This window comes from Cervus elaphus, chromosome 8 (genome assembly GCF_910594005.1).
Source record: "Cervus elaphus chromosome 8, mCerEla1.1, whole genome shotgun sequence".
In the NCBI taxonomy this organism is placed as follows: Eukaryota; Metazoa; Chordata; class Mammalia; order Artiodactyla; family Cervidae; genus Cervus; species Cervus elaphus.
Genome location: NC_057822.1, coordinates 14,388,229 through 14,416,121, shown reverse-complemented (window position 1 = coordinate 14,416,121; position 27,893 = coordinate 14,388,229). Strand labels below are relative to the sequence as shown.

At 50.3% G+C, this 27,893-nt stretch overlaps 3 protein-coding genes across 4 annotated transcripts; 2 read left to right on the top strand and 1 right to left on the bottom strand.

Moving 5' to 3' along the window:
• The first annotated feature begins 376 nt into the window (after nt 1-376).
• BSDC1 (BSD domain containing 1) lies at nt 377-23,067 on the top strand. Of its 2 annotated transcripts, none has more exons than XM_043909609.1 (11): nt 377-552; nt 864-924; nt 6,087-6,203; nt 8,253-8,420; nt 9,656-9,710; nt 11,660-11,775; nt 12,181-12,249; nt 12,421-12,499; nt 13,575-14,054; nt 19,920-20,023; nt 21,511-23,067. In XM_043909609.1, the coding sequence occupies exons 1-11, from the start codon at nt 449-451 to the stop codon at nt 21,541-21,543; spliced, it is 1,386 nt and encodes a 461-aa protein (XP_043765544.1). In that variant the 5' UTR covers nt 377-448; the 3' UTR covers nt 21,544-23,067. The 2 variants fall into 2 exon arrangements, with proteins under 2 accessions (XP_043765544.1, XP_043765545.1); XM_043909610.1 differs by lacking the exon at nt 377-552 and adding an exon at nt 559-596.
• TSSK3 (testis specific serine kinase 3) lies at nt 22,881-25,191 on the bottom strand. The gene is made up of 2 exons (XM_043909612.1): nt 25,047-25,191; nt 22,881-24,336 (listed from the first exon to the last, which is right to left on the bottom strand). The coding sequence occupies exons 1-2, from the start codon at nt 25,189-25,191 to the stop codon at nt 23,672-23,674; spliced, it is 810 nt and encodes a 269-aa protein (XP_043765547.1). The 3' UTR covers nt 22,881-23,671.
• FAM229A (family with sequence similarity 229 member A) lies at nt 24,253-26,550 on the top strand. Its single transcript, XM_043909611.1, has 3 exons — nt 24,253-25,894; nt 25,976-26,122; nt 26,283-26,550. The coding sequence occupies exons 1-3, from the start codon at nt 25,758-25,760 to the stop codon at nt 26,383-26,385; spliced, it is 387 nt and encodes a 128-aa protein (XP_043765546.1). The 5' UTR covers nt 24,253-25,757; the 3' UTR covers nt 26,386-26,550.
• The last annotated feature ends 1,343 nt before the right edge of the window (nt 26,551-27,893 follow it).

Below are 27,893 nucleotides of genomic sequence, written 5' to 3'. Positions count from 1 at the left end.
TGAGAGTGCCTGCCCGAGAGGTTGCATCGAAGACATCTGAATTTTCCTCCAAACCCCCGCCCAGAGCTCCACGGACTGCGCTTGCTCAATTAGCCCGAAGAGACCCCAGGCTGCGGCTACGCGGCAGGTTTCATAAAGGGGGGCGGTCCTAGCCCTGCGCTCAGGGACACAGACGTTCGAGGTCAAGGCTGGCTGGCTCCCTGCCTCCTCTCGACCCGTTTTACAACCCGAGCCCCCAGCCACACGGCCGATCTTGACCCAAAGCGGCCACCGTATCCGATGTCAGCGGATACCGACAGGCGTTCGATGGTGTGGGGGCGGGGCTAACATTTGGGGTGGGGCCTGGAGACAATCTTGAGTAAGGATTGGACCGAGCTTTCAGGAGCGGAGTTTTAAGTCCGAACCCTGGACCGAGCCTGGACCGAGTTTAAGGAGGCGGAGTCTAGTGATGGAGCCGGGCGGAGATGGGGCTGAGGACGATGTCGGCGCCGGGATTGGGCCGCGCGCTCCGGGGTGGTGCTTGAGGGGGCGGTGCCGTGTCGGATGTCAAAGGTCAGTAAATAGTGGTGATGTCACGCGGGCAAGATGGCGGAAGGGTGAGCCCGTCATCCAGTTCTGCGGGCGTTGGGCCCCGAATTCTCCCCAGGGCTGGGATGCTGGGCCAGGGTCCCCCGGGGGAACGGGAGGCCAGCGCGGGCCTGAACGGAACTGAAAGGGCGGGGTGGAATCGCAGCGTGACGGGGTGGGGAAGCGGCCTGTGATGCCCCAGCCCACGGGCCACATCTGAGAGGGGAACTGAGACCCGATCATTGCGCGGGCCACAGTCGCACCGCGGGGCCGCCAGATGTGTCTGTCTTCCACAGGGAGGACGTGGGATGGTGGCGGAGCTGGCTGCAGCAGAGCTACCAGGCAGTCAAGGAGAAGGTAAGCTGGGCCAGCGCCCTTTCTCCGGGAGGGCCCCAAGCCATCTCCCTACACCCTGTTCCGAGCCTGTCCCGCTGAACCTTGTGGGTTCCGGGCCTCGGGGACCGGGCTGACTTGGGCCCTCCGGAAGGACAGACCCCCGACTCAGACCAGTGTGACTCTAGCTGCAGTGAAACAAAGATGGTCTTAAAGACTGGAGCTACCGTGTCGTTGGAATCCGTGGGAAGGAGCGATGTATTCCCACTTGGGAAATTAACAGTTTCGTAAAAGAGAACATTTGATCTAGGCCTTGAAGAAAAAGGATTCTAGCGATAGAAACTTACTCCTATAGTCATGCAAATAGTGGAATGTATGAGTGTATGCTGGCGCACTCTCACTCTTTGGTCCTCAGGACACCGACATTAGCCCAACAGATGCAGTCTTGGGCCTCCCCAAACTCATGGTCTAGTGAGGAGACAGCAATCCCTCGGGGGTGAGTGAGGCTTGGCTCTGCCCGTGGACAATGCCAGTGTGTGTACCTGTTTCATTCCATGCTGGTTTGTCAAAACCAACTCATCTGAATTCTGGAAAAAGTTAATTACTATTTAACCTCAAGCATCTGGGGTGAGTCCTGCTTCAGGGCAACTCCAGGAGGCTTTTGGCTTCAGTTAAATCAATGCTCTACTGTGTGAGCATTTTTATCCTCGCTGGCCTGCATACTAGCCTTTCAACTACAGCCCAGAAAACCTGAGAATGACCTGAGCTGTTTATGTTGTTAATGAAGACTCGGAGAATTTCAAACTGAGTTCTAATAGAAGGGACCCAAGAGTAGCTTGCTTCTTGTTGAGCAGTCTTCTGGAAGGAGAGCCTGACATTTGTTTAGTAAATGTTGTGTGAGGGCCTCCTATGTATTACTGTGAAGGGTGGTCTTCCCATAACCCAAAAAAATAGGTAGTCAATTAGCCTTCCATGTTTGTTCTCTCATTTGAAGCACAGGGAGGGAGTATTGTTTCTGCCTTTGACAGTTCCCCATTTGAAAAGAAAAGACGTAATTTCCTACACTTATATGAACTTTGGCAAGATATTTAACCTCTTAAAGCCCCAGTTCCTCATCTGTAAAGTGGGACACTAATACCTACTTGATAGAATTGTTGTCATGATTAAATGATGATATATGTAAAGCACCAAAACAGTATCTAGCACACAATAAGCATTAAATAAGTCCTTTTTTTTTTAAGTACTGAGAGTGATGGGGAAACCTCTTAAATACCAGCTACCATTTTCTATTAATTTTGTTCGTAGTCTTTCAGTGCTTTCCTTCCCTCACTATCCTGGCTCCATCTGGACCACTCAGTTCCCAGCCACACACACCCCCCAATTTTCTTGCACCCCATAGCATATACTGCCCCGGAAACTACAGCTTTGATATGGTGATATAATCTGCATTCCTCTTCCTCTTACTTCCTCCTGTTGTGTGTGTGTGTGTGTGTGTGTGTGTTCGCACTTGCCCATGAACACTGGTGGGAAAAGTTGCATTGCTCTTTGCCTCTACCACGGATTCCCCAAACTCATCTGGGCCTGGTCTTGGGCCTCTCAGCCTCCACCCCCTACCCTAGCAAGTGTTTTCAGTCTCATATTTGCTCCTCCCCTTGCCTTCAGTAGCTTTCCCCAAACCTAACTCTCCCCTCACATTCCCTGTCCAACCACTTCCTTTTTTACTTCGAGTTGACAGCCTCACCTCCTCCTTTTTAAAATTTGAAGTCAGTAACATCATGTCTCTTGACTCCGTCCCCACCCCTGAAGCCACTACATGTAGACTTATCTTTATAAACACTCGGCTTCACCTACCACTTGCCAAATCCAGTTGGTGTTTTTCAGCCCTTATCTTCCTGGACCATTCTGCTGCATTAGACACTAGTGGTCACTCTCTCTTTCTTGAAAGTATACTCCCTTGGCTTTTATGGCATGATTCTCAGTTCTCCACCTACTTCTCCAGGCTTTCCTGTTTCACGAGTTCCTCTTCCTCTGCCTGCCTCTTAAAGGTGGTGTTTGAGGAACCTGGTCCTCAGTGCCTTGCTGTGTTCACTGAATGGACTCTTCCTGGGTGAGCTCTTCCGTTTTCATTTTAGGGTGACTCCTAGCCCTTTCCTCAGAGCTTTAGTGTTTGAGAATAGTTCCTGCTGGACAATTGACCCAAATATCCCCCAGTCACAGACACTATATAGCTTCCAAAATACATAGACTATAGAATATATTTATATAGCTATATATACCATATAGCTTCTCTCTAAACTTGCTCCCCCTTCAGCATTTCCTCCCTTGGCTAGCAGCACTGCAACCACCCAGTCACCTAGTTTAGTTGCCAGTAGCTCTTCGTGACTCTGTTTCCCTCAATAAACACATCTATTTAATCACCAAATCCATCTTTTTTGCCTAATATTTCTTGAACCAGTTCCATCCTGTCATCCTTACCAGCACTGTCCTTATTCATATTCTTCTGTTTTCTCTCCTGGACTATTGCAACAGCCTCCTGACTGGTCTTCCTCCATTTCTAGTCTACTCAAGTCTTGGACCTGTCGTCCATCCCAGTCTTAGGAGTGACATGTCAAAAACACAAATCTCATCATGTCCTACCTCCTGCAGACTTTGGTGGTTCCCCATCACCATCAGGGCTGCCCAGGCCCTCCATGGTCGCCCTCTCAAGGTTTATCCCTCACCACTTCTGCTTTGCTCTTTATTTTCATTTCTCCCAGGACCAAAATGCTTGTAGGCCTCAGTAAACTCCAGGTGCCACCATGCCCAGTTTTCCTTAGTAACTCCTACTCATTCTTTAAGGCTCCGTCCAGGCTTCCCTTCACCAAGTCGCTCCAGCCTCCCCACAATACACTGGTCACTGCTCCGCCCTTGCACCTCAGCACTGTTACATGAGCATTTTCCCCAGGAAACTGTGACCTTCCAGAGGACTGGCACCATGTCTATTCACATTGGTCCCCTCAGTTCACAGTCAAGTGAGGGAGACAGCCATTCGTCAGATAATCATATAAATGGTTAATAATTAAAACTGCCCTGGTGCATGCCAGTCTAACTCTATGGCAGGCTCTATGTCAGACACTGGGAGAGTATCAGTGAATAAAAAACAAAGGCTTTGTGTTCACAGAACTCGCTGTTTACCCAGGAAGATAGACAGTGAACAGGTATCAGAAATCTAAAGTAGAGGAAATGTTAAAGAAGAGAACATGCAGGTGCCATGAGCTGAAGAGCCAGCCTGGTCTGAGGTGGCATCAGGGAAGCTCCCCAGGGGAGTGACATGTAGGCACAGCTCTGAAAGAGGAACAGGAGTTATCCGGCAGAGGGGGTTTGTTCATTGTGTTTGTTTGCTTGTCTTGAAGAGTTAGAACTGTGTCAAGGAGAGGGAATGATGTATTCAGACACCCTGAGGTAGGAAAGATACTGGAACATTTGGGAAATTTTGAGCACGGCCAGCTGGAGCTCAGTGAGGGGCATAGTGGGAGAGTCTCCCAGAGACGAGATTATACGGACCTTGTAAGCGAAGGGAAAGATTTTATACTTTTATACTTGCCATGGGATACCGTGTAGCCACTGAAGACTGTAAAACAGGGCATCTCGGTCTGCTCTGACTTACAGAGGTCACCCTGTTGCCATGAGGAAAAGATATTAGAGGCATCTTATGCAACCTGGGGGGCTTCCCTCGTAGCTCAGTTGGTAAAGAATCCGCCTGCAGTGCAGAAGACCCTGGTTCAATTCCTAGGTCGGGAAGATCCCCTGGAGAAGGGATAGGCTACACACTCCAGTATTCTTGGCTTCCCTGGTGGCTCAGCTGGTAAAGAATCCGCCTGCAATGCAGGAGACCTGGGTTCGATCCCTGGATTGGGAAGATCCCCTGGAGAAGGGGAAGGCTACCCACTCCACTATTCTGGCCTGGAGAATTCCATGGGGTCACAAAGAGTTGGACACAACTGAGCGAATTTCACTTTCATGCAACCTGGGAGAAGAGTCCAGATGAAAGAGCAGGTTAGCCTGGACTAAGGTGGTGGTGGTGGTGTGCATGGAGAGAGAATTAATAAAAATGACTCTTCCGGTCCAGTTAAGGAGTCCCAGATCTGAAATGGAAGCATTCCCACTCGCAGAGAAGCCTCTGGCTGATAGATGAGACTTCCCAGGCTAGTGAGAACAAGGCAGACCTTTCCCCAAAGGAAAAAAATCACCAGAACACTCAAAAAGACACTTTAAAAATGCAGATAACTATCCCTTATAAAATGAAAGGGCTTGCAGAGGTGAGCACAGAGATAGTCCAGGAAGATGTCTTAGAGTGGGTGAGGATGAAGACAAGGTAAGACTTAAACAAGAACTGAAGGGCTGCTGTCGCCCACTGGGTCTGAGTGCAGAGTGAGAGGAAAACTGTCCGACAGAAGCGAGTATCAGTTCTGCCCGAAGGAGCTCTATGGATGAACAGAGCTTTGAAGTGGTAGAACCAAGGCAGTCTAGGAGAGAATCTAATCCAATATTTCTCTTAACACCCCTCTTGTTGAATATAAAAAAATGACACACCTTTTTACTGGTATTGTCAAAAATTGCTCATAAAAGCTTTCTAAACTATTGCAGTTACCAATACAACCTGTTTGTGAAACCTTTCACACAAATATTTTCACCTGCAGTCTCATATTTCAACTGAATTTCCTTGTAACAAAAAAAAGAAGTAAAAATAGAGAACACTTTTCTTTGATTAAAAAAAATTATTTCTCTTCATGTTTGAAATTGAGACAAAGGTCATGGCTTACAGCATAGCGACATGATGCAAAGTCTGTCTTGTTTTCAGACTACACGTGCGCCCTAGCCCAGTCTGCTCATGAGAACCACTGCTCTAGTCCACCTCCCTCGTTACCTAGGAGAAAACCGAGGACTTGATGAGAGTTCCTCCTAGCCACAGAGCTTATAAGTACCTGCGCTGAGCTCAGTCCCCCGTTCTCAGAGCAGCAGGAAGTTCTGTGCTCTCTGCTGTTGAGTAATCCCAGGTCGTGGAATTGGGACAAGTGAGCATTGTTTCTGAGCCCAGGCTTCCCATGTCAGTTGCTCGCCATGTTTCTGTCTGGCACTGAGGCGCAGGAAACAGAAACAAGGGGTGGGGGAGCTGCCGGCTGTCATCCCTTTGTGTCTTCCCTTAGTCCTCCGAAGCCCTGGAGTTCATGAAGCGGGACCTGACGGAGTTCACCCAGGTGGTGCAGCACGACACAGCCTGCACCATTGCAGCCACCGCCAGCGTGGTCAAGGAGAAGCTGACTGTGAGTACCACTTCCTCCCTCCCAGGGACTGCCCCCCGTCGCCTGAATGCCATGTTTCATAACCTACCTGTTTAATGAATCATTGCAGACCCGGTGCTGCAGCATCAGAAATGGCATGGTATTCTTTTTTTCTCTTTTGACATTTTATTTATTTATTTTTCTTTTTGACTGTGCTGGGTCTTCGCTGCTGCTCAGGCTTCTCTCTAGCGGCAGTGAGCGGGGACTCCTCTCTAGCTGTGGTGCCTGGGCTTCCCGTGGTGGTGGCTTCTCTTGTCCAGGAGCACAGGCTCTGGGGCGTGCGGGCTTCAGCAGTTGCTGCTCCCAGGCTCTGGAGCACAGGCCCAGGAGCTGTGGTGCACTGCTTAGTTGCCCCGCCAGATGTGGGATTTTCCCGGACCAGGGATTGAACCTGTGTCTGCTGCATAGGCAGGCAGTCTTCACCATTGCGCCACCAGGGAAGCCCATGGCATGGTATTCTATTATGTGGATTTGACCAGTTCCTAGTTTCCTGATTCAGTTTTTTCCAATATTGTAAGCAGAGCTACAGTGAACATTCTGATCGCTTAATCTTTGCCTTTAATATTTCTTGCAAATAAGGTATTGAAAAGGATATAAGATGAATATAGTTTTAGACCTTTTAATATCTTCTGTAGAACTACCTCCAAAAAGTTTTTGCCAGCTTGTATTTTTACTGGTCCAGGTTTTACCAATCAGAGATGTATACTGGAATTCTCCTCTGAGATAGGAGTTCGATTCTCAAGTCAGCATGAAAATTGAAAATTGTATACGGTCAGAGATACCCCCACAGATTTCAAATTTCTGAGAAAGTATAGGGTACTGGTTTTGTATTACAACTTCCCCTTTAGTAGTGGAACAAACTTCAGTTTCTTTGATCACCAGCGGAATCAGTCGCCTTGTAATTAGAGGCCATGTTATGAAAAACATATTGTGGAGTGTTTTTAGCCAGGCTTCTTTTGTTGAATCTTAGAAAATACTGTCTGCCTGCTGACCACAGCCACTGATGAGCATGAATGACAAGTAGTCACCCAGCTGAACTGCTGCACGTACAGCCAGTAGCAGAGACACGACTTGTTTCCTTCATTTATTTATTCCTTTTTTCATTCAACAAATACAGTTATATACCTGTGCCAACATGTGCCAGGCACAGTTGATAGGCTCAAGGTTTAAAATGCCTGGGCAGCCTTATCAGGAGTAAATATATGACACTTTGCTGCAGGGTTTGCGGAGCCTGGTCCTATCTCACAGCACACCGTCCCTTCTTGCTCAAGGGCATTCTGACCAGCATGGCTTCAGAGGGATGCCCCACTTGCCCCTTCTAGGGGGTCCATGCATTGGCCCTCAGCTGGTCCCAGGCTTGTCTCTAGGCAAGGCTGTCTGTCCTCATCCTGCCCGTATTTCCTCAACCTTTCATACAAAATACCTCCTGAGCAATGATGATGATGAGATTGTAATATTACAGTACTGCTAGTTATTAAATGTTTGCTATGTGCCAGACATTGTACATGCATTATCTCTTAAAAAATCTCCAAAGTAACCCCCTGCAGGAAGTATATTTATCTGCATTTTATAGATAAGGAAACAGACTCTGAGAGGTTTAGGTCTTATTACTAACAAGTAGTAGAGCTGGGATTCAAATCCCAGATTGACCCGAAAGCTGGTACCTTTCCCATCTCTCTCCCTCTAAGTCCTCTTCCCTGCTGAATGTCTGTGCCATGAATTCTCTCCTGTCAATCTTTGATCAGCTTGACTGGCCTTGAAATTTTGGTGAAACAGCCCACTCAAGGAGCTCTGCTCTGACCTACACAGGCCTACTGCGGCCCTAATCTGCATCCCCATCTGGGGGGTGGGGACCCTGGCTGCCCCTCTCTCCGTCTCCAGCCCCAGAGATGGGGTGAACAGTTGTGAACATTTCCCTGGTGCCCCTACACAGTACACTTTGACCCCTGATGCTTCACCCTCTCTACCCCATACCCCAGATCGCAGCCTGCTCCTGAGCCGCTTACTTCCTCTGTTGGCTTCTCTCTGCAGACTGAAGGCTCCTCTGGAGCGACAGAGAAAATGAAGAAAGGGCTGTCTGACTTCCTGGGGGTGATCTCCGATACCTTTGCTCCGTCACCAGACAAAACCATCGACTGCGACGTCATCACCCTGATGGGCACACCTTCTGGCACCGCTGAGCCCTATGATGGCACCAAGGTACTCACTAGCGGCCCCGGGCTCTAGCTTCCCACCTGATCTTTCCTTATCACCATCATTTTTAATGTCTTTAAATTCTTGCAGGTGTATATAGCATAATTTATTCAGTCATTTCTCTAGTGTTGCACATTTAGATTCCTTTCAACTTTCATCCATAACAAGAAGTGCTCGAGAGCGTCTTTACAGGCACGAGTTCCACATTTGTGTTGTTTAAGACTAATTTTTAATTGGAATAAATGTACAGGAGGAGTATGTCTTCAAAGCAATTATATCAACAACAGTAGTGTATTTCTCGGAGAAGGCAATGGCACCCCACTCCAGTACTCTTGCCTGGAAAATCCCATGGACGGAGGAGCCTGGTGGGCTGCAGTCCATGGGGTCGCACAGAGTTGGACACGACTGAAGCAATTTAGCAGCAGCAGCAGTAGTGTATTTCTACTGCATTTTATTTTCTCACCATTATTGCTCACATTCCCTGGAGTTTTTTCTCCCACATTCGCGGTGTGGTGTCACAGCAGTTTGGCCAGCATTTTACCACATTGAGTTTCCACCCCAAACCTGATTTTTCAAGCATGTTTTTCAGCACTAGTATTAGCACCACCACTTAGTACACATTTAAGTGGATTGTGAAATTTTTTTAATTACAGAATTTTAAATTGTAACAGTGAATCAAGCAAAATCAGTTGCTAAAGTTCTGATGCAGCCCACCCGTGCTTCCTGTAACAATGAGGAAGGAAGGAGGGGCTTTCCATGTACCAGCTAAAGTTAACAACTCTTGGGGCCCTAGTGGGAGCACAATTGCAGTTCATTTGGCAGACTGGCTATGAAATTAAAATTCTTGATGAATTGTTTTAACTTGAGTTAAATATTTCAAAATTTGCCAGTGAATTTTGGACTTTATTAATATATTTGCACTAATCTATATCATATAGATTCTATATGATTTCTGTGTCATATAATTCAAAACTATTTTATATGTATGATTTTGTAGTCTGCTTACCTTATTTTCTTAGTTTCCAGGGGTGGAATACTGGGTGAAAGACCATTTTTCTAGGAGCCCCAGTTCTAGATTCCTAGCTCAGTGCTCCACTCATAACCCACACTGTTAATTACCAAGTGCCCTGTCGGTATGATAGCCAACAGGGGAGAAGCTGGGTCGTGGTTGATTGGCAGAGAAACATTGCTTTCTGTCCCCAGCACCTCAGAATCTCTCTTCTTTTTTCTCTTTTTTATAGGCTCGCCTCTATAGCCTGCAGTCAGACCCAGCAACCTACTGCAATGAACCAGATGGTGAGGGGGTAGTGGTGAGGGGGCAGGCTTGCTGGGCAGGGAGGCCAAGGGGGTCTGGATGGTACGCCCTGTTTGTCTCTGTAGCCGTGGCCGGGTATCCTCTGTGTACGGGACCAGAGCGGGGGCTCCTTTGAACCCCGCATCTGGTGGGATGGCTTGATGGTTGCCTTTCCCCCCTGAACTCAGACTGTCTTCATCCCCGTCTACAGAGGCTTTGCTCCTCTCATCCCTCATCTTCACTCAGGCTCCCTCCCTGCCCTGCTGCCCTGCCTGCCTTCCCTCTGGCCTGTTCACTAAGCTCCCGATGTACAGCACGCCCCACATCTAGAAAGGGAGCTGGTGTCTAGGCTGGGAACTAGACACCAGAAATGAGTGAAACTCTGAATCAACCCTGTCCAGACCTCCAGGAACCTGCCTTCCTTTAGGAAAGAGAAACGGAATAAAGCAAAGATAACTAGAGATGGAGTGACTGCTTCCACAGAAGAAGGGAGCAGTGGGAACCCAGAGGATGGCACGTAACCCAGCCTGGGAAACCTAGGATGTGACACCTGAATTGAGGTTTTAACAATGAATTAGAAGTGAACTAATTTTACTTGTAGAAGTGCGGGAACAATGTTGAAGCATGACAACAGGACATTTGAATGTCTAGAAAAACCTAGGCATTCAAGAATACCAGACAGAGAGTACGTGTGAGGAAATGAGGGCAGTGAGAGCTTCCAGGGGCACTGGACTGAAAGGATTTGGGTACCAGACTAAGAAATTGGAATTTTGTCCTGAAAGACTCAAAGTAGTGGGTCTTAACCTTTTTTTGAGTCACAAAGACCTTTAAAACTCTGTTGAAAATCATAAGCCCTCTTTCAATAGAATTGTATATGCAGTATGGGAATTGTTTAACCCTTTGAAGCCTATCCTTGGACCATAGTCTAAAAAGCCATACTGTAGAGAACTGTTGAAGAGCCTTAAGACCTGATGTGATCAGATTTTGCATTTTATAAAAGAGTCTTCAGGCAGTGTTTTGTTAAGGATGAAATAGAAAGGGAGAAACAAGACAGGAAGACCAGTTAGGAAGCTGGGTAGGAATCCTCATGTCAGAGGTAAAGCCAGAAACAGGGAAGGGCCAGGTAGACTGAAGAGGAAGGTGTGCATATAAGAGACACTGAGGAAGTGGAATCCAGAGTCACTGCATAAGGAAGGAGCCTGGGAGGGCCGCCAGGTCGCCAGTGGGTAGCTGGGTGGGACAGGTGCGGGAGGGAAGAAGGTGAGCACATGTTGTATTTGCAGCATCTGTACAAGTGGTTGTGTCGTGGCACCGGGACCTCTGGATCTGGAGCCCAGAAAGGCAGCCTCAGCTGCCAGACCGAGGAACTGTCAGTGGGAGAAGGAGGTTAAAACTTGTGGTTTAGTGGAGGTCATCTTGGGAGAAAATGGAGAATGAGAAGAGATCAGGAAAGGAAAAAGAGGAGCCCACCAAAGACTCAGATGGAACTCCAAGAGCAGTGGGAGGAAATACCCTCAAGAATGAGAAGCCAGGAGAGAAGAGGGCTTCAAGAGGAAGGTAGTGATTCCCAAGGCAGAAGCTGTAGGATGGTCACATGACCAAGGACAGAGAAGCTGCCGTTGGATCTGGCAGCATGGTGTCACTGGTGACCTGAGAGCAGCTGTTGCAGAGAGGAGAGGCTTTGGTAGCCAAATGTAGTGAGCTACACACCATGCAGGCCCCAGCAAGAGAGGAGACTGCAGCCCCCGGGAGATCACTGAGGGGCCATGCCCTGATAGTAGGCCCACCCACCCCTTCACCCTGCCTGATCCCCCACCTTGGGCCACATGGCTTTGGAAAAAACCTTAAACTTTCCTCATTGTCCATGTCCAGGCTTCGGTGTGTTTTCTCTAAGCCCAGGGTTCTTTCTCCAGCCCCACAGAACTGACCATCAGTATCTGTCCCTCTGCAGGGCCTCCAGAGTTGTTTGACACCTGGCTTTCCGAGTTCTGCTTGGAGGAGAAGAAGGGGGAGATCTCAGAGCTCCTTGTAGGCAGCCCCTCCATCCGGGCCCTCTACACCAAGATGGTAAGGGCCTTGCCGGCTCCTGGCTGAAGGTGTGGGGAGGTGGGAGGGACATGTCCAGAGTCATTGTGGAGTCCTCTGGCCTAGAGAGCAGCAGGAGGCCTTGTGGAGCCTCACCAGGCTCCTCAGCCAGCTCCTGAGCCAAGAATCCACATGGGGGAATCTAAGTCACCAGGCTTCTGGCAATCACGGTGAGAAATGGAAGGGCCAACAAAGCCTGATGGGAGTTCTCTTCTACCTCCTGGGCCAGGAAGGTGGGTCTGGGGGTTGGAAGTGCTGTAAGAATCACAGCTCGGCCACTTAGACCCTCTGAAATGCAGAATGACTGGGAGCTGGCTGCTAAGGCTGGGGACATGGACCCCACACAACCACTTCTGAAGTCCCATCTCCACTGTCCCCTCCCTCCAGGTGCCTGCAGCTGTTTCCCATTCAGAATTCTGGCATCGATATTTCTATAAAGTCCATCAGCTGGAGCAGGTATTGCTGGTCTAAGCAGGGGAGGTACTCCACTCAGTCTTGGGGTGGGGACTGGGTTTTGTTGAGGGAAGAAGGGGACAGAGGGTACCAAGAGTTCTGGAGTCAGAACCAGAGTCTGGGAAAGGGGGTTTCCTGACTGCTCCTGGCCATCTATTCCTCCCCCACTTTCAGGAGCAGGCCCGGAGGGATGCCCTGAAGCAGCGGGCGGAACAGAGCATCTCTGAAGAGCCTGGCTGGGAGGAGGAAGAAGGTAAGAGGTATTGAGAGGCGATGAGCAGGTACGAAGTCCTGCCTGTTGGGGGCTGTCTGGGCCATTCTCTCAGAAGCCTGGAGGGACACGGCACCTCAGGAAAGAGGAGGGATTGAATACAGTGTTTGCAGGTGCCAAGGATAGTCTGAGCTAACAAGGGGGTGTTTACCAAGGCTGGTGGACCCCAGGTCTAGGTTACAGAGATTGTATGTGTCAGTTCCAGCCCATGGACCAGCTACTTCAGAGTAGGGGGTGCTTATTGAAATTCTAGATTTCCTTCTTCTTCTAACTAAGACTCGGGGCATGTGGCCAAACTTATATATTTTTAAAATTTTTAAAATTAATTTTTGGCCACAGCATGCAGCCTGGGGGGAATCTTCATTCCCCAACCAGGGACCGAACATGCACACCCCCCTACAGTGGAAGCATGGAGTCTTAACGATTGGACCTCCAGGGACATCCCAGACTTGTGTTTTTAACAAGCCCTGCTGGTAATGTTAATGCCCAGCCAGACTTGGGAAGCGCTGGCTTAGGGACAGAGCTGAGCTTCCTCTGCCTGGTAGCTCAGCTTATTAGGAGTGTGTTGGAGCTACCTGTATGATATGTTAACACAGTTATTAAGTGCTTATATTATATGCCTAACCCATACTAAAAGCTCTACATGTATGGGCCTTACCACAACTTTATTATCCCTCTTTTGCAAATGAGGCAAGTAGGTTAAAGGAGAGTTCAGTGGCTTGCCCGAGATCATGCATCGGGGATGTAGCGGAGCTCAGCCTGAACCTCATCCTGACTGACTTTCAGGTCTTGGCTTTCTAAGCTGTCATGTTACCTTGGGCTGCACTTCTAGAAGCTGAGTGCCTACCAGACATGTACTAGGCCTCACGGGTAGGAGATACTTTGCCCAGCAGGGAGTACCTACAGAATTACCATGGAGAGGGGGTGAGGAAACCGACTCCAGCAAGTTTGACTAGAGCAGACTTTGATGAGGACCTGAGGTCTGTCTGGTGGTCTCCATGATGGTCTTGGGGCTGACCAGAGTACATCACTCTCTTCTTCCTTTCTCTCTTGACAGAGGAGCTTGCAGGCATTTCACCCACGTCCCTAAAAGAGGCAAAGGTTCCTGTGGCCAGACCTTCCACATCCCCTGAAGGAGGACCCAGTCCCCAGAGCCCCTGTGAAGAGAATCTGGTGACCCCCGTCGAGCCTCCAACAGAGGTGACCCCCTCGGAGAGCAGTGAGAGCGTCTCCCTGGTAACCCAGATTGCCAAACCTCCCCCTGCCTCTGAGGCCCCAGCGCTGCCCAAGGACCTGTCCCAGAAGCTTCTAGAGGCATCTTTGGAGGAACAGGACCTGGCTGTGGATACGAGTGAGACTGGACCCCCACCCCGAGCTCAGTCCAAGCCCCACACCCCCGCTGGCCGCCCCAGCGGTCCAGAGCCCCGGCCTCCAGCCAGAGTAGAGACTCTCAGGGAAGAGGTCCTCACAGACTTACGGGTGTTTGAGCTGAACTCGGACAGTGGGAAGTCTACACCCTCCAACAATGGGAAAAAAGGTAAGTCAGGGCCAAAGCCCAGGGAGCATGCGGGGGCAGGGCAGGTGAGAGTTGCCACCTCACAAGGCAGACTTGTCTCCTTGTCCCTTGTGAAGAGCCCTTGTCCCTTGTGTAGGAGAGATGGCCCTCGTTTGTGATACTGATAATGATGACAACTACTATAGGTTGAGTGTTTATTACTGTATTCCATCAATTCCAACATGCATCATTCTCTGAACTTAGGATGCATCTTATAACTGTTGGAGTCTTAGAGTCAACAAAATAAGATTTATGTCAGATCATGGGTTAAAGATGTAATATTGCAGTTAATTTCTCAGTTACCAGGGGAGCTTGTTAATTTCTAATTTACATCTCATTTCCCTATATTACTGTCCTCATTTTATAGTTGAAGAAAGTGAGCCTCAGATGTTAAGTAACTTGCTCAAATTCACACAGCCAGAGAGCAGCAAGCCCAGATTCAGACCTAGGTCTGTCTGACCTGAAACCCATGCCCTTAACTCCCGTACTGTGCCAGTTCTGTCCTTTTGGACAGTTCAGTTTCGGGGTGGGAACTCCTGTGACTCTGATTACTGCCAAGGGTCTTCTCCCTTGGATGACCTCAGGAAAGTCCTTTAGCTTCCCAAGGCCTTCTTTAATTATTATTATACAATACATGAACAAAGCTTATGTGTACAGTGTAAAGAATAAAATGAATACTCATGAACTTGCAGTGACCTAGCTTAAGTAACAGAGCTTTAGTTTCTTATCTGCTTAGTGAAATTTTAGACAGGAGACACTCTGACTTTGTGACGGGGGGAACCTCTCTTAACTCCTGCAGTTAAAGAACAGTGGTAGCGCTGGTGTCAGCTTGTTTTGTCACAGCCAGGATACCTCTGCAGAGGCAGCCGACTGTCAGCAAGACCTCCCCTCGGCTCCTCACCCACAGGCATCCTGTCTGCCCACACTCAGCACCAGTCAGCCACCCAGCTTGCCCAGCAGGTGCGCACTGGCTTGCTGGCAGTGAGACACCGGCTTGCTGCTGTGGGTGGGAACGGGCCCCTCACACCCTGCCCTGCTCTGCTCCCTGATGGAAACTGCAAGATTTCTAGTTTCCAACACAGTGCTTTCCTTCTGACTCTGATTCAGTGAGGTCATCCATTGAGCTCCTACCTACTCTTTATGAGACACTGAGAAGGGAGGGGCAAAGGCTATAGTCTTTTATGATGAAGCACGAAGCAGTACGGGGCAGGCTTGGTACCAGAGGAGTTCAGAGAAAGAAGGAACCCCTGGGCATCAGCAGGTGTTTCAAGGAGGAGACAGGCATTGTATAGGTGGGTTGGAGAGTTTGGGGCAGGTGCGGGCGGTGGAGCAGTAGTCCAGGCTGCAGGGTCCTACAGAGTCCAAAAAGCAGAGGGCATGGGGCATGTTGAAGGGGGTGACCAAAGCCCACTTTTCTGTATTGTTCGCAGGAGAGGGAGGAATAAGAAGGGAGGTGGGGTTAGCTCAGAAATAGAACTTAAAATCTTAAGCCAGATTCAGAAAGTTGGATGTGGTGCCACAAAGCAGCAGGTCATGGTACTTGTATTACATGCCCAGCCTGTACTAGGGGCTTTACATGTAGAGGCTAAGCTAAGAGCTCAGCCTCTGGGGTTCAGACAGAACTGGGTTCAAATCCCAACTTTGCTCCTAAGCCATGTGACTTCAGAAATGTTACTGATTTTCTGTAAGCCTCCATTTTCTGTATAAGTTGAGAGTCATTGTTTCATGATAGATCCTCAGTCAGGGAAAAAATTGAGGTAGAGCCCTGCTTCGGGGAGATGATGAAGATAGTAAGAGGTACCAACCAGTCTCTGGACACTTCCTGTATATTTATATAGGTCTGTGCTGAGCACTTGATATGCATATCACTCAATCCTCACCAAAAACCCTATGAGAACTGTGAGATTTTCTTTTTTTTTTTCTTTTTCTTTTTTACTGGTGGGAAACTAAGATCAATCACCCACACAGGAGGTATTTAGATAAATGTGAAATAGCCTTTAGGAGAGTGAAGAGTAGGTGATGGATTCAGCAGGTGCTGTGGGGTTGCTGGGTGGATGGTTCGAAGGATCCATTTGTGATAATGGTCATGAATTTTGAGAGAGACCAGTCAGCACTATGGTACTTTTGTTCCGCCATACTCAGTCGCTCAGGTACAGGCACAGAGCAGGTGGGAAGTTGGACTGAAGCAGGGTTTAAGTTTATCCAGGTGAACTCAAAAGGACAAAAGTCTAGTGTATGCAGGAAGTGATCAGAATGATGGCTCATAGAATCTGAGCTGGGTAAGGGTGGGGATAACAGTGACACAGTTGGAAGGTTTAAGATTTATTGGTTCCATTTGGAAATGGACTACTGGAGAGTGTGATGAGTAGAGACTGGAAGAAATGAGATTATGGAGAAGATGCAGCATAAGCTCTTAACCATGTGCTCTCTACTGCCTCTCACACACTTAGTGGGGGCAAAGCTGGGGTCTTGGATTGGGAGGGGACAGTGGGAACAGAGTAGAGAGAGTAAAACCTTCAAAGAATAGGTTTTTTGTCCTGGAGGCAGAGTGACTCCTTTTCCTTCTCGTGTCCACATCCAAAGATGACATGAGGGAGGCTTGGTCTCTGGGCACAGCAGTCTCTGGGGTGGCTGAGCCTAAGGGACTCCTGAGGTCCCAGGGTGATGCCTGTCATTGCAGAGCTGCTTCCCACCTGCATTTTGTGCCAAGATCCGTTTGATTGAGGAGACTAAACTTAGCATGCTCAGGCGCCCACAGCAGGGAGAAGGGAGGGGAGATTGGGGCAGGCCCTGTGGACTGTGGACTGGAAAGAGCCTTGGGCTTACGGCCCTGCTTCACCACTGACTGACCACCTGGGAGGGATTTTGTCCTCCATTTCTTCTTTGGAGAAGCAAAGATCCAATTCAACAGAATAAAATGAGCTGTGAGTGACAGCACTATGATGTTAGTAATCACCCGAAAACTCCCTGTTCCTTACAAACCAAAGAAAACAGTAACACTCCATGGTGACGTCTTCGATCGTTGCATAGATCAGTTCTCTGACACGTGCCCAGTGTAATGGCCATCTTACCTGTACTCTTGTGTGATAGGACAGGATGGTGGGAGGAGGCACGTGGCAGAGAAAGCCCAGATTCACCTCTCTGCCACTCGAAGCCTTTGTCTCCTCATCTGTAAACTGGGACTGTTCACATCCACCCTCTGAGATAGGTATGAAGTGCTCCAAAAATGTTAGCTGAGACTCTCTTCTACCCAACGGGTTTGCCCTAGCATTTCAGCCCTGAAGAGAGTTTCAAATCCCTGGTGGGAAACCTAAGGTTAGGAAGAGCTGTCATGACCACAGCCACAGCTCTGAAGGGAGAAATCAGCCGGGAGTCTGGCTTCTCACCCACAGGAAGCCTGCACTGACAGAGATCCAGGCATGAGCCCCCAGAGTGTCCTGAAAGCACAGGGAACCTTAAACGTGGAGTCAGAAGAACTGGGTGTTTGTTTGAGATCTGATCCTGACTGGCTGAGGGCCATGTGCAAAATTACTTAACTGTAGGACCAGCCTTTAACAGGTCCATTTGTTGAATATCCACTGTATCTGTATGTTACAACCAACTCAATGGACATGAGTTTGAGTAAACGGGAGTTGGTGATGGACAGGGAGGACTGGCGTGCTGCAGTCCATGGGGTCTCAAAGAGTTGGACACGACTGAGCAACTGAACTGAACTGATGTATGTTACAGGCACTTTACATGATGCTGCTATTTGTAACTCTGTTGTATCTCAAACTGCAGGCCAAGATCTATACAGAATCATCCAGAATTCTGGGCCACCACCTACACCTGCTAAATCTGAATGAGGGGAATGGGCAGGGAGGAATCTGCTCTCTAATAAGCTCCTCCGGTGGTTCTCTGCAAAGAGGATGGTTTTATCAGTATAAATAAACTGAAGCCCAGAATAATTTGCCCAAGACTACACAGTAAAAAAAGAGAGTTCCACCCAGGTTTGCTTGACTCCAGAGATACTATGTCCTATGTGCTTAGTCACTCAGTTGTGTCCGACTCTTTGCAACCCCATGGACTACAGCCCACCAGGCTCCTCTGTCCATGGGTATTCTTAAGGCAAGAATACTGGAGTGGGTTGCCATTCCCAGGGATCGAACCTAGGTCTCCTGCCTTGTAGGCAGATTCTTTATCATCTGAGCACCAGAGAAGCCCAGAGACACTACCACACTGCTTGTGGCTAGAGGGTGACTGGAGAGAACAGTGCAAGAACCCTCGTAAGGAATGTGGGGCCCAGGCTTGGGGAGGTCTCAGAGCCTGGGTGTATGGTGAGGAGCAAGCTAGACAAGAAACAAGGTATTTACAGGTGGTGCCCTTGGGGGATCAGAGCCTACTGTTTTAAAAGAGGCTTTTAAAATAATGATTACAAAGTAATATATCATTTAAAAAAGAAAAAGAAAAATTACACCATGGCCTCATCACCGAGCGATAACCATTGTTGGATTCGTATGGGTATTTTGCTCTTCCTGTGTGTGTGCCTGCATCTGTGAGCATATTTTTTAAAATGAAATCATACTGCATGTATTTTTTTACAGGAACTACTTTTGTCATATTCTTCTCAGTGATAACTTTCATAGGTACTTGTTTTTGTATCGCCTGTAAGAAGGCGTACCCAAATATGCATGTTTGGAGCAGTGGCTGTCAAACCTTCAGGCATCAGAATCACCTAGAACAGGGAGGAGCAAATGTTTTCTGTACAGAGCCAGGTCACAAATATTTAGGCTTTGGGGGACATAGTTTCTGTCCCAGCTTCTCAATTCTTGTCTTTTCAACATGAAAGCAATCATAGGTGATATGTCAACAAATGGCCATGGCTATGTTCCAGAATTTTATTTCCAAAAGCAGATGGTAGGCTGGATTTGGTCCACAGGCCATAGTTTGCCAACCCCTGATTTAGAGAAAGAGTCCAGGGATGTTTATTGAGTACAAACTATTTGTTCTAGTCACTTGGAATACATAAGAAGATAGAAGATCCCTGTCCTCCAGGAGCTCACGTTCTGGTTTCTCTATTATTAGACAACAAGCACAGAGAACCTGATTATGTAATACACTAGAAAGTGATAAATACAGTGGAAAAGACCGTCCGGAGCAGAGTGAGGGGGGGGATAGTGTTGCAACTGGAAATAGGACGATCTGGGCAGGCCACATTTAGATGGTCAGATATGAGCAAAGGTGTGAAGGAAGTGAGCAGGTTGGCCTGTGGGTATCTAATGAAGAGTTCCAGGTACAGGAAACAGTCCTTGGAAAGGCCTTAGGTGGGAATGTGCCTGATATGATTCAGGAGCAGCAGGATCAGTGTAGGTAGAATGGAGTGACTAAGGAGGAAGAGGTTCATTGATTGTTTTTTCTGAGAGATTTCCATGGCTCCCAGGGAGTTTCTAGGCCAAAGTATTTCTCCACTACTCAGTAACTTACTTTTTCTCACTTAATAGTGTAAGATTATTTTGCTATGCATACAAATGTTCTATAACCTAACCTTTAAAAGCCACATAACATTCCATCATAGAACTATACCCTTTATTTTTATAATTCCCTAGCAGAGGACTTTTAGGTGGTTTTTTAAGTTTTTATCACTGTAACAACACTATAGTAAACATCCTTTTGGTTAAATTTTTTTTTACTGAATCCAGGATTTTTCCTTAAAATAGATTCCTAAAAGTGGGATCACTGAGCCAGAGATAGCAGGATGTAAGCCCTTTGGTGTGTATTTGTCAGGCCCTTCTAAAGAGTTCCATCACCCCCAGCTGCAGCCTCTTCACATGCCCTTCCTGTCTTTCACACTGTGGATCATGGTTCTAGGCTCGAGCACAGACATCAGTGAGGACTGGGAGAAGGACTTTGATTTGGACATGACTGAAGAAGAAGTGCAGATGGCACTCTCCAAAGTGGATGCCTCCGGTGAGGTGAGTGGGCCTGCTGATGGTGGGCCACAGGGAAGCAAGCCCAACGATCCCAGGTCTGAGGACTCTCCCCACCAAGCCCTACTGTCCCCTCACGGTGGATCCTTTCCCATCTGAGGTGGCCAGCTGTGGGAAGGGAGCCAAGGCCTCCCGCTTAGGCCCTGAACAGTGGTCGTCAGCAGGCTCAGGCTCTGCTTCCCCTGAGTTCCAGAGTGGTGGATGGGGGCAGTTCTTGACATTAGTTCCTATCAGAATCACCTGAGGAACCACCAAAAAAATAGAGACGCCAGACCCTGCCCCAGATCTTGTGACTCATGCTCACCAGGTGTGGGATCTTAAGACCCTGGCCTTGGAGACAAAAGACAGTGTGATCACTTGACCTGAGCCTCTGCTGTCCCATCTAAACATGGCATTGGTCATTATAACCTCACACGCTGTGGTAGGTGATGCATGTGCTCCGGTTAGGCACAGTGCCTGGGACATGGGAGCACTGATAGAAGTTCCTGAAACCACCACAAAATAGAAGCTTAGAGGCCTATTACTCTTACTCTTCACTACCTCTCCAAATGAAAAATGATATGAAGGAGAGGCTGGGCAAAAAGCTCTCACAGCTAGTAAGGGACAGGACTTAGGCTCCAGCCCACACCTCTGATTCACATCAGTGTTCTATCAAGAACTGTCACACAAGAACCCCATGATTCCTCCCATCACATAGCTCAGGGAACCTGCTATAAAGAGGGAACAGATTCGAGAGATGGGAAGGGCCTTGTTTTTCATATTGGGAGACTGAAGGCTGGGGGCCACAGTGGCCTACACAAGAGTATTTTACACCTGTGACCTCACTATACCCAGAGGAAAGAAGGCTCGTGGTGCCCTCTCACGCCACGGGGCCATCGTGGCTTTGGTGTCTTTGTAGCCCTCTTTAAAACCTGACACAAAACATACCTGAACAGAGTCATTCTATAACCCATTATACCAGGGGATCCACTGACAGCAGGCCGAGAGAGAGTTGCCTGGGAGACTTCAGCAGGGGATTAGGGTGCTAGAGCCCCCAGTGAAGGCCCGGTGAGCCCCTCTAGTCCTGTGCCACACTGGCTTCTGATCAGAGTGCCACTCTCAAGTTCTGCTTCTTGGAGCTGTGTTCTTCTCTGCTCAGCAGGAGACAAGTTCTCCTTAAGGGACTGACTGACAGGGTGTTGCAGGCAGGGCATCCCCTTGTGGTGTCCAGGGTTGGCTGGTAGAAGCATTTCCTTTGAGTCTAGAACCATCAGACCCACTCCTTAGGCAGAGGGCAGCTCTGCTCCCCAGACACCCCCTTGAGGCTAGTGGTTCATTCTCATAGGCAGGGTCCAGCCCGGGAGAGTGGGGCTTGGGGTTGCAGGGAGGGCTATCCTGAAATGGGGCAGTGGCGGAGCTTGGATCTGGACTTGACTCAGAGGAGTAAATATGTGTTTGTGCTCTCCATTATCTCCATTGTCGCCCCTTTGCAGCTGGAAGATGTAGAGTGGGAGGACTGGGACTGAGGGGAGCCAGAGCAAGCAGCTCCCCCACCCACAGCACTTCCCACCTCCCTCGCCCGTCTCAGCCCGGCCCCGGAAGACACTGACTAAGAATGTCCCCCAAATGGCTTCTGTCAACCAGAGCTCTCGGCAGATTCTGGGTTGTTCCTTGTTGGCCCTTTGGGCCTCTGCTCACGTCTGGGAAGGGGCTGGCTAAATCCAAACCAGGAACTCTGACTTGTGCCAACCATAGGATGACCTGAGGGGAGGAAACTTCCCGCACCCGCCCCATCCCCCACTGGAAGAGCCTACATTTCTCTGCTGAATACCCACTGTTCCTGGGGACTCTTGCTGAGGAGTCCCAAGGGATAGCCCTCGCCCATGTGCCTGTGTTAGACAGAGGCTAAACCACCGGTCTCATAGAGGACGCCGAAACAACACTCTGTCACCCATGAGCTGGCAAGGAAGGCCGTGCCACCTGCCCTTGGCTTGACAGGGCTAGCAGACACACTTTGGTTCCTATCCCAGTGGGTAAGAGGCATTCATTTCTGGGAAATCTGCCTCCTTAGGAATCTGTCCCTCCCAGGCATTTTCCATTCCTGGAAGGGCTCCTTGTGGTTCAGAATCTAGAGACCAAACTCCCTCCTTTCCCCCGGTCCAGGCTGGTATGTCCCCAGCGCCTTTCCCAAGCCGTCTTCATGTCGGATGCACCCGAGTCCTTAGCCCAGCTGTGCCACCTGCAAGAGTCTGCTCTTGCCCTTCTTCCCCTCCCCAAGAAGGGAGGGGGCCACTTCAGGCCCTTCCGTGTGTTGCCTGGCGGGGTACCTTGTCCAGCCAGCCACCCACTTTGACTCCCCCGTAGCTTAGGACACAAGCCAGCTACCAGCGGTACAGAGCAGTGATCAAAGCCGAGTACTTACAACTCTGGTAAGCCCAATTTCTCCGCCTCAACCCTTCTGCCCCTTGGAGGGATACGCTGGGGGTGAGCTGCTTGAGATTCTTGACAGGCTTCTGCAAAAGCTCTTCCTCCTGAAGGCAGATCCAGCCTTGGTGGCTCTCACCCTCCACGCTGGTAAAGCTTCACCTCTCTTGGGGGGACGAGGGGCTGCAGGAATGCCTGGAGACCCTGGTGCTTCACGATGCTGCTCTGGTGATTCTTGTACATAATCTGGTGTGTGCACCAATGATTTAAAGGGATCGTGGTGAGGGACGCCAAGAGAGTGGTGGTCACTTCCACTTCAAACCTTCAATGAGGGGGTGGGATGGAGAGAATGCTGAATCTTTTTTTTTCTTTTTCACGGGATGGGGTTTTTCTCTTTGTAATTATTTCTTTAGTTTAATTAACCTTTTGGTTGTTTGTGCAATATTATATATTTTAAATTATAATGTATCTCCCCAGAGTATTTTGTAGCCGGGATAAGAAAAAAGGAAAAAAAAAAAAGACTCTAACAGCTGTTAGTTTTGTAATTAAAAAAGAAAGAAAAAAGAACTTTGTCCTGAACCTTTTCCAGACTTGCCGTTAACAGCTATTAAAGAGATTCAACAGAAGCTGGAAGGTGTCTGGGGCTCTGTTCTTGTCCCCTGCAGCAGCTGCCCCAGAGCCAGGGCAAGACAGTGTGCAGGTGCCCTCCTGCTTGGAGCCTGGGGGAGGGGTCAGGATGGGAGGTGGTAGCCTGGGTTCCAAGGAAGTCCCTTGTCTTCATCCCAGACTCACCTTGGCTTTTGGGGTGAGGAAGGGACAGGGCCCCCAGAAGGCCTCTCACCAAGACAAGGAGTCAAGAGGCCGTTTCTGCATTCCCAACGCTTCTGCTTTTATTTGGAAAGGAAGATGCAACAACAGTGGTTCTGATTGTTCTTGGTCATTTTTCTGTCCTCCCCCTGTATGTGTATGATTCTGGGGTCTATTTTTAAGTAACTTTAGTTAAACACCTGTATGAAAATCACTTGTCAGCCATAATAAAAGGGAAGTCTGAATGAGGCCCTCTGGTTCCATGAAGATCTTTAAAGGGAAAGAGAAGTAAGGCTGGGGAGGGTGTAGGTAAGTTTAGGATAAGTAAACTTAAAATGTAAAATATATATATCACCATTTTAGAAGCGGGTTTTTGGGTTTGCTTTCTCCCCCTACTTTATTGGGGAGGACTTGCCATTGCTTTTATGAAGTGCTTGCTAGCCATGGATGCCAACTAACTTCTTCAATTGAAGGCCGGAGAATCATATCTGGTTCCAGGAGCCGCTTGAGCAAGTCCTGGCATTCGGCCGAGATGCCCAGATGAGTGGGGAAGGACACCCCCTTCTGCTGCTGCCACAGCATCTTGGGGATGTCTGTGTCGTCAAAAGGTAGGCTGGCACAGAGCATGACGTACAGGACCACGCCCATGCTCCAGATGTCACCCTTCTTGCTGTCGTGTGGAATACCCTGCAGCACCTCGGGGGCGGCGTAGGCGGTGCTGCCGCAGAAGGTCTGGCTCAGCTCCCGGCGTGATTTGGGCAACACCTTGGCAAAGCCAAAGTCTGTCAGCTTCAGGTTGAAGCCCTGCAACAAGGCGTTCTCACACTTGAGGTCCCGGTGGGCCACGCCACAGCCATGGCAGTAGCGGATGGCCTCGACCATCTGACGGAAGAGGGCCTTGGCCCGGCTCTCAGGCAGTGGCCCCCCATTCAGCACACAGTCAAAGACATCCCCTCCTTCAGCCAGCTCCATCACCAGGTAGATTTTCCCGTCGGCAGACTCCAGCATCTCATACACTTGGATGATGTTCTTGTGGTCCAGGGTACGGACAATCTGGAGCTCCCGAGGCAGGAATCTCTGGATAAACTCTTAAGGAAACAAAAGAGATGGAGAATCAAGTCCAGAAGAGCCTAACTCCTCCCTCTGTCTCCTGCCTTCCAACTTCTGTCTGCCCACCATGTCTGGGTCGTGGGCCTTGGTTCCCTTTAACATCCTTTAGCGTCGAGCTGCCTGGACACTGCAAGGAGTTTTAACCTCTGTTGTTTTTGTAATTAATATATTACTAGTCCGTCAGCCTCAGGGATTGTTGGGAGCAGCCTGTGAGACCATGGATAGCAAAGCACTTTGGGAACTTTTAGACAAATCTATCGAACTCAGTTATGAGGCCTGATTTGCCCACAGCGTGGTAAGCTAGCCCCTCTCACCTGTGCCCCCTGACCCACAGTTCTTCCCATGAGCCCTGTCTTCCCCATCTCTCTCCCTTGCACCAGCTCCTGCCCTCTGCTAGCCCTGGCCATGGCCTGGCCAATCGCTTGACCACTTAGAATAAGAAAGACCTGGTAGGCCCTGACTCTGCTTCTGAGGGTCCTTCACCACCTGCCACATTGATCTTGGACTTTTGGAAGGTGTAATTTTCCTGGACTCCCTCTGTTCCCCGCTGACTGACCCCAGAGCCACAGACTCTCTTGATTTCTTTAGTTCCGGACTAAAGGGGAGCAGGGAATTGATCCTTCTGACTGGAGGAAGCATCCGCCCACCTCAGCCAGACCCCCCTTCCTCCAAAGGGGCCCCAGCTCACCTTCTGGCCCTCCCATCTTGTCTATAATTTTAATTGCCACTTTTCTTTGGTGTTTTTTGGAAACTGCTTCTTTGACTTTTGAGTAGGTCCCTTCCCCAATGGTCTTGCCCAGCTGGTACCCATTGGAGAGCAGAAAGTCCTCCATGCTGTCTAGCACCTCCTTCCTTCCTATCACCCTCTCAGCTCATGCTGCCTCTGCGAGGCAGCTCTACTCCACCATCGCCCTCGGCCCGCTTCTTTTCCCCCCAAGGACTTCATCCGCAGCTGCCCCCAGCGCTACAACATTCTCCGTCTGGACACAGGAGCCGCGGGTGGTGGGAAGGGAGAGGGTCAGACATTTTAAAACTCTGGCCCAATTGTGATGTAAATGCTGTGTGACCCTGGGCCAAAATGGGCAATGCCCCATCTGCCCTCACCACCACCACCACCGCAAAACCCAGCACGGGTTAAGTGACCTCCGTGCCCCGCCCCCGCGCCAGGCAGTGAGTCGTAGCCCCGCCTGTAAAGGTTGCTGCCGGTGTCTGCGCTCGGCCCGGGATGCCAAGCTCTGTTCCGTGGACGCCCCCATCGGGCAGCAGGGGGTCTGCGCGACCCATGGCCACAGCCCTCCAGCTCCCGCCTCACCGCCGCGCTAAGTGCCCGGGCGGCGCGGGGGTTCCCCAGCTGGAGGAACGGGTTCTGTGAGGTCAGCGCGCCGCGGCCCGGGTCACAATGCAGCCCTCCCCCTCGACGCCCGGGCCGGGACGCGCCGCAGACACCTGCCCGGCTCCGCCCGGACCGGAGCGTCCTCCCGCGGCCAGGGCTCGGGCAGCTGCTTCCAGCCTGGGACCGGCCTCGGCCTCCGGCAGGTGAGCAACGGCCCGGGGGGCGGGCGCTGGGAGGGGGCGCCCGGCGGCCCGGGAGCGGCCTGACCGCCACTCCCCGCGCAGAGCGCCCCGGGGCCTGGACATGAGTGCCCAGGAGCCCCCGCAGGGTCGGAGATTCCCCATTGAGGCCGGAGACTCCCCTGGCCTTGCCGCCGCCCCCGAGTCCCAGGACAGCCCGGAGCCAGTAGCTACGGAGCACAACCCAGTCAGGTGAGGCCAGCGCCCCTGTCCGCGGCCCCCCCCCCCCCTGCCCACTTTCCGTTCCCGGACCAACCCGCACCCACGCCCGAACCTCTGGGACTGATGCGCCCCCTACAGGATGAGTCCGGCCGCCGCCTCAGCGCCCCCTGTCGCGCCCCGCTTTCCGCAGGCCGCTTCGACGCTGCCCCGGCTGCCACTGCCTGACGCTGCTGCACGTGCCCATCGACGTCTACCTGGCCATGGGCGGGAGCCCCCGGGCCCGCGCCACCTGAGTGCGCCTGCGCACGGCGGCTCCGCGGGAGCCGGGCGGGGACGGGGCCCGCCGCGGGCCACCACGCTGAGGTCGCGAGCGCGCCGAGCACGAGACAATGATGCACATTTTAAAATAAAAGAATGATGCACATTTTAATAAAGCACAGCATAAACTGTTCTTTCCACTCCGGCTGGCCGTGTCTATCTTATCCCGTCGGCTCGGGCCCGCCGGCTGCTCCGCCCCATCCAATATCACCTTTCCCTGTGCTGCTTCCTCCCTTGGGCCCAGCCCCAGGGGCCCGCCCTTCCCTCCGGGTCTGCTAGCTTCTGGCTGGGCACCAAAGCCTCCCCTCATTTTTTTTTCCCACTGGTCACGACCCGCTCCAGGGCCGTGCTTCTGCTTGGGCGCTGCCCTCATCCTTCTCCCTGACACTCCCCTTGTCTCTCCAGGAAAATCAGCATTACTGTGCTGGACTCTGGGGGCCCAGAAAAGCTTGAGACAAGGAGATGGACAGACAACTCAGAATAAAGAGAATGGCCACCCACCCCGGCCCCATTTAATTCTCCAAAGATGGAGTTTGGTTTTGCTGCCTTCTATTTTGTGACCCTGGGCCTCTCTGGCTTTGTTGGAGGAATTAGGGGCTGCCCCCACCATCTCAACCCTTGGTTTCTCCTAAGGACTGGTGGGGTCAGAGAAAGATGGGGGAAGAAGTCGTTTGAAAAACTGATTTCTTATTCCTATTTTACAGGTGAGAGAACTGAGCCTTAAGCCACTTGGCCCCTTTGCCGGGCCCCCCAGGTGGCAGGTGCTCTCTTCAGTGTCCTCAGACTTTAGGCAGCAAAATGCATCCCTGGGAGGGGCCCATGGCAGGAGGGCTGCCTGGAAGCTGAATGAGTATTTCCCACTTTCTAATTTTGCTTTAATGAACCTGCATTATTTTAGTATCAGAAAAAAATACATGTAACCCAAAGGTCAGGCTCAGTCTCCTGTCCCCTGAGATTTAAGAACACTTGACTCAACATGGGGTTTCCCAGGTGGCGCTAGTGGTAAAGAATCCACCTGCCAATGCAGGAGATGCACGTTGGATCCCTGGGTCAGGAAGATCCCCTCGAGGAGGGCATGGCAACCTACTCCAGTATCCTTGCCTGGAGAATCCCATGGACAGAGGAGCCTGGCAGGCTACAGTCCATAGGGTCGCAAAGAGTTGGACACGACTGAAGTGACTGAGCATGCACACACTCACATACATCCCTGATTATCTCCTCTGGGCAGGTAGCATGGCTGCCTCAGCTTTGAAGTCCCGGGAAGTCAGCATTCCCTGGTTAGGGCTATGCACTTCCACTGCAGGGGGCCCAAGTTCAATACCTGAATGGGGAACAAAGATCCCAAATGCCACAGAACACAGCCCCCCACCACCTAAAAATAAATCCCAGGAGGGGAGAGCTGCTTCTCCCAACTCGATATACCTATTCCTGGAAAGGGCGATGATTGACCCTTAAAATCACAAGCATGTTCTTTGGGCCAGCT